Source organism: Macrobrachium rosenbergii, chromosome 24 (genome assembly GCF_040412425.1).
Source record: "Macrobrachium rosenbergii isolate ZJJX-2024 chromosome 24, ASM4041242v1, whole genome shotgun sequence".
NCBI classification, from domain to species: domain Eukaryota; kingdom Metazoa; phylum Arthropoda; class Malacostraca; order Decapoda; family Palaemonidae; genus Macrobrachium; species Macrobrachium rosenbergii.
The window spans coordinates 4,111,881-4,123,643 of NC_089764.1; the positions used below are offsets into that span (position 1 = coordinate 4,111,881).

At 40.9% G+C, this 11,763-nt stretch overlaps 1 protein-coding gene across 1 annotated transcript; it reads left to right on the forward strand.

Moving 5' to 3' along the window:
* Window positions 1-7,253: 7,253 nt before the first annotated feature.
* On the forward strand, window positions 7,254-7,745 carry LOC136851766 (uncharacterized). The gene has a single exon (XM_067126080.1). The coding sequence runs from the start codon at window positions 7,254-7,256 to the stop codon at window positions 7,743-7,745; it is 492 nt and encodes a 163-aa protein (XP_066982181.1).
* Window positions 7,746-11,763: the final 4,018 nt, after the last annotated feature.

An 11,763-nucleotide genomic window follows, 5' to 3' on the forward strand; every position in this document is an offset into this window, starting at 1 on the left:
TGACCATCTACAGTGCACCTAGAACGCGCACTTCCATTTGCAACTTGACACAGTTGCAAGTCTGGTCCTCATCCGGTAATTTCTTTTTTTACTTATCTTTTTCTCTGATCTCTTCCTTTCCTTCTAAGGTTCCATAACTGTACATGGGTTCGCTGTCATTAGAAACATTCACTCCTACTTATGGTCACCATAAGGATTAAAAAGGTTGTAATCTAGCTGTCATATGTTTTATTTCCATTAGTTACCAGTTTCCCTTCCACAGATTAAAACTTCACATACGGGCCGCTCTTGGAGAAAGAATCCGTGCTTGTATATAACTGGCTTGATCTATACGATCACAAGAAAATGTATACGTCCAAAATGAATCCATTTTTATATCTCTTTTATCATAAATCAACCACCAACTCGTCTGAATTTTTAGCACTGTTCCACCATTCTTCCTCAATTTAACTTCACTTCCCATCAGACTAACTAGTTTCACCCCTGTGCACCTTTGGAACAGTGTCTATTACCAATTCCGCCTTACCCAAAAATGACTCTTCTCTGAATTACATCATGCAGTGTACTCGACCTGAATATTTTACTAACGCATTGCCTATATATTATTTTAATGGCCCTTTTCTCTTTTCCATTAAAATATACGCGGCGAGTCTTCTATTTCCAGTCGTCAATTTGGAGCAAATTTTCCTTTTTATTAATTTTATACACTCCAAAGCTTTCATCTACGTTTCCTGATTCCTATCACCTGCTATCCTCAATTTCAAACATGTGATCCTGCTAGTAGGACTCACGTATTTCCAGGTTTTTCTCGAGTCCCCTAGGGGTTCCTGACACAGCAGGAGTCATAAATCTTTCTACCACACTAAGCACTTTAACTTTGGTATTGTCATTTTGACTCGAAGAGAGGCATTATTTTAGATATTTCACTGTACAAGCCCATTACAGTCATGCATCCTCTCAACAACACACATTCATATATATGTATGCATATGCAAACACACACACATGCACATACGCACAGGGAAGGGAAGGGGGAAGGGGGGGGGAAGGGGGAGTTGGGTAAGGCACACATAGACATAGATATTTGTCCATATATAGGATATATATATATATATATATATATATATATATATATATATATATATATATATATATATATATATATATATATTATATATATATGAAGAACACGATAGCCAGAAGACGTGGTAAAATTGCAGGTATTATTATTGCTTAGAATATAAACGAGGCACAGTCGAGCTTTCAGGAATACATGAATTTTCCCATCATCAGGGTCACTTATCTATAGAACGACATAAAAAGAGAAACAGTACGAAAACTATACTGAGTGACTAAATCTAAAAGTACTGAAACAGTTATAATTGACAAAACTTTAAAATACATAATAATAATAATAATATAAAGTAAATATGGAGCATAAAAACCTAAGTTAACTGCAAATCAAAACTGACAAAGGAACAATGACTAAGTAATGAGAGATTACGTACTACACAGAAATCGTCAAATAAAACCACAGAGCAGATAGATACTGAGAGAGAGAGAGAGAGAGAGAAACATGACTTATTAAAAACAATAATAATAATGAAAATGTAGTACACAATACTGGAGGACCTACTGTTCATGTCGTAGTTAAATGACAACTGGGCGAGTTAGAAGACTGCGAATGGAAAAGGGTGAAATGGCGTGGAAAAAAAAAAAAATAAGCAATGACCAATGGAACAGAGGTGGTTTGACTATTGAGTGTTGGTGATTGTTGTTTAATATAGAGGGACTCTAAAAAGGGAAGCGAATGGCTGTTTTTTGTTTGTCCGAGTATTTGAAAATCACTGTACTGTATGTGATGGCGGCAAGATATGGCATGAAGTCTAATGGCACTATTTTCTTTTTTGCTTAAAAGCTAAGCCTGTACGATGGCTGACACCCCTATGAGAGTCGATGCGTACCTTAAGTACGCGCTTGGTACATCCCACACAGGTCCCAAAATTACATTTAGGGCAATTAAACTTGTAAACAATGCAGGTACGCATCAACTCCGGGAGGGTGTCTTTCACGCGGAACTGTCTTCCGATAATAAGAAGTTTATTAAAAGTAAATCTGAAGTTAACATACGGATACAGCTGGTTCAAGAATGACAGTAATTTTCGTTTGATTAGGAGAGGATTATTAGTGAAGGGTAGAGAAACATGCATTATCTTTTTGGGAGCGGTGCAGACTACAGTTTTTGGCTTAAAAATATTGTCTAAAAATTCTTTAACGATTTTATTGAACATGTTCAGGGGATAGCAATTTTTCTTAAAATACGTCTCTAAAAACCTAACTTCCAGGTGAAAGTTATTCCAGTTGGAGCAAAGGGAAAAGCCTCGATGAATCAGAGTTCTACACGAATTAGCCTTGTAAACATGGGGATAATGACTAAAAAAGTTTAACCCAAGGCAGGTAAACGTTTTCTTTCTAAAAATGCCGGTCACAAAATTTCGCTCAGAACGAGAGTCCAAAATATCTAAAAGGAAATGCTGCCGTTACATTCTGTTTCCATAGTAAAAGTAATATAGGGATGAAAAAAGTTGATAAAATCTAAAAACAAATGGGTATGACATTCTTCAATAAAAAGTAAAAACGTGTCATCTACTTAGCGTCTATACAATATGGGTTTAAAAGTACCTGGGCACTGATGAAAGAATTGTCCTTCTAAACAGCACATAAAAATATTAGCGAAAAAAAACTCCTAAGGGGGAGCCCATGGGCATGCCATCTATTTGCTTATAAACTTTCCAACTAAAAATAAAATTAGTATCAATGACCGAGTTTTTTTATTATCGAAAATGTAGTAAATGGTATAGCAGGGAATAATTTTCAGAGAATAATATCAATTTTGGGAAAAAACAGGGACATTGTTATCTAGGAAAACATTATTTAAGTAATTAATGAGTATGTTACTGTTCATTGATATACACTTTAATGATTATATATATATATATATATATATGTTTATATACTTTATATATATATATATATATATATATCATATGGTCTATATATATGCGTATATATGACTTTATTATATAATATAGGGACATTATATACCCTTTTTATATACATACATACATTACATACATACACTAGGCTATTATATATATATATATTATATATATATATATATATATATATATATATATATATATATACAAATATATATATATATATATATATATATATCCCGTATATATATATATATATATATATATATATATATATATATATATATATATATATATATGCATACTATAATATATATATATACATACATACATACATACATACATACATACATACATACATATATATATATATATATATATATATATATATATATATATATATATATATATATATATATATATATATATATATATATATATATATTTATATAAAATATATATATATATACACATATATATATATATATATATATATATATATATATATATATATTATATATATATATATATATATATATATATTGTCAAGAAATTAAACTCCTCCTCCTAGTGAATTGCCAATAAAAATCCAGCATATCAGTTAACTAAGAATCAAGCCAATATGGCCGATAAAGAGGGTTTCCAACTCATTTTTTAATCTAGGATGCACGGAAATGCTCTGGTCTACCAAACAATAGAGTTCCACACCTTCAAACCCCCTACTACAAGAACATACCTAAATTTCCCCGCCTGTGGGGTAGTGTTTGTGAGTTCAGATCAGAGAGGTTATAGGTATAATAGGGTGCAAGCCAGCAATGGGGGGAGCTAGGATCTTAAGCTGTAACCACCTAATCTTTAAGACCATTTTTCCCATGGACTTCTTGACTGGTGCCAGACTATTCTTTCAGGTATGCCTAGATGGGCAAAGACACACCAAGCCCGCGTCGATTTTGAAAAACAAGGTCAGAGACTTCCCAACCGTGTTCTGAGGCAGACGGCTGTCCCCTGTTCTCTGGGCGCTGGGCACGACAATTCGAATGGCCGCTGACGCTATATTCCGAGCTCAAGTATATGTCTAAGATAAAGTCTGAGAGTTAGTCTGTGCCAGTAACCACTGTCCCCTTTTTCAGTCTATATAATCCTTTGTTAGTGCATCTCCAAGGCTTTCACATTTTCATTTCTACTCAGGCGTTCCCTGGGTGTAAGCCGCACCATCCCCATTCATCCTTTAAAGCACATTGGTTCAGTATCCTCATAACCTGCAGTTAAGTCCTCCTGTTAAAGTGTTAAATTGGGATAACTAAGATTTAGAAGGTAAGATTATTCATTGTGGTTTGTTTAGTAACAAGGGAGGTTTCATTTGCCGCCACATGTTTATATTAACTCTAGAATTCTTTTCCAGGATACGACATAGCCTGCCCAGTTCGCAAATCTATGACAAGATACCCTTTACTGACTCCCCTCCAAATTTCTAAACCATTCCTGGTCACAGTCTGATTGCAAGAATCCGTTACCCACACAGAAAGCATCTTGATTAACTAATGTCCACTATCCTGGAATTTACCCCTTTCATTGTGTTGTTGCGTGTGAATTGATGCATTTTGGCATATCAGAGTTAATTGTTTTAATGGGAACTGTTGCCTCTGTGGCCCCTCATATTTACATTGTGTGTCTTTAAATTACTGCATTTATGATCTATCATATGTGATTTATGTGTCTGTAAACTGTTACATTTTTGGTCTCACATACTTGCCCCATTTTCAGTAAATAAACCCCTTTTAAATGTAAAAGAATTCTAATTTCAAATTGGCGACCTTCATTATTTATGTAAATCAAGGAATATTCTGAGGTAAGTTCCAATAGTATTCCTTTTTTTCACAATCAGGGACCCCCTTTGGCACCGAAGGCAGTCTATAATAATAAATTGTCAAAATTTCGTCCCCCCAAGGACCCCGTTAATGACAGTGACAATCGTTGCCAAGAATCCTAATAGAATAGTTAAAATAGCATCGCTAAAGGCTAAGAAATAGGAAGAAGCGAACCAGGAATAAATCATTCATTTAAATTAAGTAATTCCATTATTCACAAAGGCATAAAGGCGACTGGAGCAAAGAGAATTAAGGTAAAGGGTTAGTATCATTAAGTTTGTAACATTAAGGTTGCATAGGGTCAAATAAGAATAGTGATATTAATATTTCTTAAAAGAAAAATGCAAGAAATCTCTTTTTGTTAGAATTTATTTATAACACAGGGAAAGCGCATAGGTTCTTAAGTTAGCGAAGCAGAGAGGTAGATGCAAATTTCTTGTACGCAAAATTTCCGAGTGTAGGAGCAGTGTGTTGTGTTGCCAGATGACTGAACAGAGGAGTTAGGAAGTGTTTACTAGGGAACTACTGCATGTGTTAGCATGAACAAGTAGCTAAGAGTTTATTCAGGAACAGTTACGGCAGAGAAACGTGCACAATTTCTCTGCCCGTGATGTAGGATTTTGAATTTACAGTAGCTAAACGAAACCGTGTAGCGATTTCTGTCATCAGACGCAGGGGCGAAGAGTCGTTGTGTTCAAGTTCGTGCATGCCAAATCATTCCATTATTGTAACAATAAAAAACATTCCTAAGCGTAGTTATCTAAAGACCCTCCCAGCATATATTCAGTAAAGTAAAGACATTGCTAATGTTTAAAGTTAAACCATTTTCATTCGAAACCCGCATTTATCAAGGAAAGTAGAGTGTTTTTTTTTTTTTGTTCCCTCCAATATCACTTCCTATTCTCTGTCGCATGACAAAGAGAACGAGCAAGCGAATAGCTGTGTTCCACCCCACGTTTCACCCTAACGTAAACCGTGAAAGACGTGAATATCTTTGAAAATTAGTTACAACCCTTTACCAACCATATCACTTGTCATGACGAGAGCAAGGCAGTAAAAAATTCCGTAAACACCAAAAAGTTCATTTTAGAAGAAAAGTAACTTAACATAGTTTCGCAAACCTAATTTATTTTCTCATAAGCACAAGGTAACGTGACTTTAAAATTCATAACAAACACGTTCCATTACCCTGCACTCTGAGAGAGAGAGAGAGAGAGAGAGAGAGAGAGAGAGAGAGAGAGAGAGAGAGAGAGAGAGAGAGAGAGAGAGAGAGAGAGAGAGATTCTCTTTCTTTTCCGTTTTATCCTAACACGTGATTGACACAAATTTATCCACGAGTTTGAAAAACAATCCACAAATCATAAAAGCTAAATACAAAGAATTTTCTTTAGTGTAACCCACTTTTGACCTATTAAGATTCAAACTCATTATTCATTTATCATATGCACAGTGCACGAAATTATGAGCGCTCGTGTTCAGCGAATAATCTCGCATACCTGCTTTCCTTTTCGTGCTTCATCCCATATCAATTCTCGCGCGTTCCATAGAGCATACGTACCGCTATTTAATAACATTTATCAACTGTTGTACACGAATAGGGATATCTAGTTCTAGACGTGCCTATGTTGCAAGTACTAATTACATATTGAGTGCATTCTCCATATTCCCCCTTTTTCTTATGTCAGGGAGAAGGCTTCCTCGCCACCCACTCATGTCATGCCCCAGTTCCATTTCTCACAGTGCCACTAATCTGCGGCACTGCCAAGCAACCCAATCGCTGAAGCACTTATCTTTCTTCTTTCCTTTCCTTTCTCACTCACTTTCTGCTGCAGTCTCTCATTTCCCACTTACTCATTACTTACCTTCTGCCTCAGGCAGAGTGCCATTCTCTTTAGTGCCATTTCATGCACTGACATTTTGCATTGCTCCACGGAGGTGCACCGGCACCACAGTGCCACCCAACCAAAATAATCACCTCTAAGGCATTGCACCTGTACTTAAGAAACAGAGTGCTATACAACCAGTGTTCCGCCCATAAGGACCTTAGTTCCTTCAGGAACACCCCATTAACAGTGCATCTGCCCATAAGGACCATAGAGCCTTCAGGATCACTTCCATGTTTTAAGTGTTTCCACCCATAAGGAATAATATACCTTCAGGATGACTTCATGACCTCCTAGCGTATCCGCCCATAAGGACTTGGACTTCCTTCAGGAAAGCTCCCCTAGTTTAACTTTCACACTCACACTCAACCACATTGCCACCTCATTAAAAGGTGCCACTCACTGAAGTGCCAATAATTTAAAGGCCACTTCCCCATCATCACAAACCCTTTCCTCCAGGAACACCCAGTTAATCCACTTAGCTGCCCTCCCCTACCAGCAACATGTCAACCAAAGAGCACCAATATTTCCGGGATATAGGAAAGGAGGACAAGCTCGCAGGCCCGGCCCTTAACAAGTTTGTAAGGGAGCAGATTGCCGAAAAGAGAAAGTACGAAGAAGAACAAAGACAGCAAGAGCGAGAAGACAAAGAATGGAGACGACAGCAAGAAGCCGAGCAGAGGAGAGAAGAAGAAAGAGAAGAGCGGAGGAGAGAGCGAGAATCCGAGCAGAGGAGAGAAGAAGAAGAAAGAGAAGAAAGGAGAAGACAGCATGAACTAGCCCTCAAAGAAAGCGAGCTATCCCTCAAGGAAAGGGAGCTTGAGTTGGAGAGAGCCAAGAAGGAAATCGCAGAGGCTCTAGCAGCCCAACAAGCCTCTAGCCCCACCCCATCTGCACTAAATACCTCCCTATCGACTGTCAATAACCTCGGCAAATGGACTGAAGATGAGCCGGCACAATGGCTCGAAGAGATCGAGTTCTCCTTCAAGACCTAGGATGTCGGCCTGGCTGAGAGAGTCTTATTGCTCACCAAGCACCTGGATGGGAAGGCTAAGGCAGCCCACCGAGCGCTGGACAGGGATCAACGAGGAGACATGGCTGCCATCCGTGAGGCCATTGCCAAGGTGTATGAAATTACTCTTGAGAGGTGGAGACAACAATTCCGAGATATGGCCAAGAATGTCGGCTGCTCCTGGACAGAATGGGCCTGTCACAAGACTCAGGCTGGGACCTGCTGGTTCGAATCTTTGCATTGCAGCACCTTCGAGGACTTGTTCAACCGGACCATGCTGGAGGACCTCTTCCAGTGTGTGCCCAGGCCCCTGGCTGTGTATCTTAGTGACAAAAAGCCAGCCACCCTCAAGGAAACCTTCTGCTTAGCTGATGCCTGGGAGATGTACAATCCATCCCACAGCACCTTGCAACGCTGAATAGTGCCACCCGGACACCTCGCCTCAAATGGAACAGGCTGCCTAGCAAACCTCTGTGCACCATCTGTAAGAAGTATGGCCATGCCAAAGCAGAGTGCCACTACAGGGAAAATAACCATCAGGGCAACAATCATCGGCAGCCTACCAATAACTGCCACTTTTCCTCTCCCTCTAACTCCGCACCACCTTCCCAACACACAGTCATTCCCGGGAGATCATGCTATCCCAGGGGACCCTGCTGAGACTGTGGAGCTTCAGGACACTCTTCTCCGGTTATCCTGGTTGCCCAAAACATATGGTCGCTCCCAGGCACGTCAACCTGATCAGTGCCACAGCCTCCTTGGCTGAACCGCAGGAGAGAACTCACCCTGAGAGGGTCTGGACACAGTCCGTCTCAGTGACTTCTCTGGATGGTTCTAGCCCACCAGTGCACCTGCCAATTACTGCCAACACTGGCTTGGATATTAGCCTGATAGATCGGGCCCAAGTGCCAGCCAGTGCCAAGGTAGATGAGTAACACCAAGTGGACAGTGACCCGGGTGGACGAACAATCCTTGACCATCCCCACAGTTGAACTCAGGGTGATCACCAATTGGAGCAACAAAATTCACCGCCTTGGCATCATCAAGCGCATTCAGCACAGGGTGGAGTTCCTGCTTGGACAAGACATCCTCTGGGGATGTCCCACCCCATGACACACTGTTGCCTGACAGCTTCAGCTGGTGAGTCCCCATTAACCACTTTTGATCGGGACACAGCCTCTGTAACAGCTGTGCCACCATCAGCCAAACCTTCTATTCGCCCAAGAGCAACATTACGCTACCCACGTCCAACCACTTCCAGGCCGAATCCGCGGAATGCACCACCGGACAGCCCCCACAAAACTCTTCCCTCACCACGAAGGGATCCTACCAAAAACCGCTGCAGGATCTGCAACCTAAGAGGCCACTCAGAGAGATGGTCAAAGTGCCCCAGCAAGCTAGCTGCAGCGGCCACCATTTCCAGAGATCCAAGAGGCCCTGCCCTCTCATCCAGATAGGAATCTCTGTCCCAAATCACTCCGGGGACACTGAGGGGTCTTCCTCCCCTGGGTCCTCCTTCAGCTTTGTCTGACACCAATTCTCTGCCAGTGCCACTTGCGAGCACTGGTCAGTACCAAGCTCCACCTATCTCAGATGGAAGCTCCATGTCAGCCTTACTCCCCGTGCCTGGCCCTGAGTTAGTGCCAGTGCTGGATCCAGAACCTGACCCAGATCCTCCTATGGGAGATCCACCAAACCTCACAACCATGATCATCGCCCAGTGTGAGCCTCTGACCCCTGTCGTTTCTTCTTCCTTACACTCTTCCGCCTGTCGAGGTTGACCCTCTGGCAGGCCTGGACACTACCTCTTTTCTGGTCGCCCAGGAACTGTCCGGCCAGGAGGCAGACGCTGGTTCTATTCCCACGACAGTTGTCGCAGCAGCTGAAGTAGGAGACCAGCCCATAGCCACTGAGGCTGATCCTGATCCTGCTCCTGATGGCGCTCCTGGCCTTTCTTCAGAGTTGGTACCCTCATCACCTCCTAGAAATGGCCTGGCCAGACCTTGGAGGCGCCGAACAAGAAGAAGAAGGGGTAGAAGAAATCCACCTAACAAATCAAAGTCATAAGCTCTTCTTGTCCCTCTTGCCCAGTTGGCACAGTGCCGCTTCCATCTCAGAGTGATCCTGGCACCTGCCCAGAGGAGGTAGCCTGTGTGACCTCTGACCCAGTAGTAAGCTAACAACTAACCCCTTAGGAACTTGTAACACTAACATTTTCCTGACTAATCTCCTTCAAACCCACTCCAGACTCAAACTGATACCTTGCTTAATTGTATACGTGATTTACCCTTCAGGTTATTCATGTTTCAATGTGTTGCGTGTTAATCATAAAGCGTTGTGCCAATCATAATTCACTGAGTGCCATTTGTCAATGCCAACTCGTTCAGTGCCAGAGTCATAGGATAGTAGGTTAGGCTAGGTATTTACTATGTGCATTTGCCTAGGAGTAGGGTTCTCCTGTAGTTAGGGACAATACTAGAAATATATACCATTGGATAGGTTAGCCTGTAAGTTAGCCAACTCAGAACCCTCTTAGCAGTTAGGTAGGCCCTTTAGCCATTGCAGTGCCAAAACACAATTCATGTAGGGACTCTAGCTGACTAGTTGGGATGAATAGCTAACTTAGCCAAGACCTTCATGCCCGAAAAGGTATGAATGCCTTTTCAAAGGGGGGACCTGTCAAGAATTTATATTTCTCCCTTTCAGTGACTCGCCATGTAAGGGATCTTAATAAAAATCCAGCATATCAGTTAACTAAGAATCAAGCCAATATGGCTGACAAAGATGGTTTCCAACTCATTTTTTAATCTAGGACGCATTCCATTCTCCTGGCCGGAAATGCCCTGGTCTACCAAATAATAGAGTTCCCCCAGCTTCAAACCCCCTACTACAAGAACACACTTAGATCCCTCCTCCCCAACCCCGTGGGGTAGTGTTTGCGAGTTCAGATCAGAGAGATTATAGGTATAATAGGGCTCAAGCCGCGCAAAGGGGAGCTAGGATCTTAAGCTGCAACCACCTAATCTTTAAGACCATTTTTTCCTTGACTTCTTGACTGGCACCAGACTATTCTTTCAGGTATACCTGGTTGGGCAAAGACACGCCAAGCCTGCGTCGATTTTGAAAAACAAGAACAGAGACTTCCCAACCGTGTTCTGAGGCAGACTGCTGTCCCCTGTTCTCTGGGCACTGGGCACGACAATTCGAATGGCCGCTGACGCTATATTCCGAGCTCAAGTATACATCTAAAGTAAAGTCTGAGAGTTAGTCTGCGCCAGTAACCACTATCCCCCTTTTCAGTCTATTTAATCCTTTCTTAGTGCATCTCCAAGACTTTCGCATTTTCATTTCTACTCAGGCGTTCCCTTTGTGTAAGCCTCACCATCCCCATTCATCCTCTAAAGCACATTGGTTCAGGATCCTCATAACCTGCAATTAAGTCCTCCCGTTAAAGTGTTAAATAGGGCTAACTAAGATTTAGAAGGTAAGATTATTCATTGTGCTTTGTTAGTAACAAGGGAGGTTTCATTTGCCCCCATGTGTTTGTATTAACTCCAGAATTCTCTTCCAGGAGATGACATAGTCTGCCCAGTTCACAAATCTGTGCCAAGATACCCTTTACTGACTGCCCTCCAAATTTCTAATCCATTCCTGGTCGCAGTCTGATTGCAAGAATCCGTTACCCACACAGAAAACATCTTGATTAACTAATCTCCATTATCCTAGAATTTACCCCTTTCATTGTATTGCTGCCTGTGAATTGATGCATTTCTGGCATATCAGAGTTAATTGTTTTTAATGGGAATTGTTGCCTCTGTGGCCCCTCATATTTACATTGCGTGTCTTTAAATTACTGCATTTATGATCTATCATATGTGATTTATGTGTCTGTAAATTGCTACATTTTTGGTCTCACATATTTGCCCCATTTTCTGTAAATAAACCCCTTTTAAATGTAAAAGAATTCTAATTCAAATTGGCAACCTTCATTATTTATGTAA

Bases quoted from the DNA above. Each gene is read 5' to 3' on its own strand.
- LOC136851766 (XM_067126080.1), top strand. From the start codon at position 7,254: ATGTCAACCAAAGAGCACCAATATTTCCGGGATATAGGAAAGGAGGAC.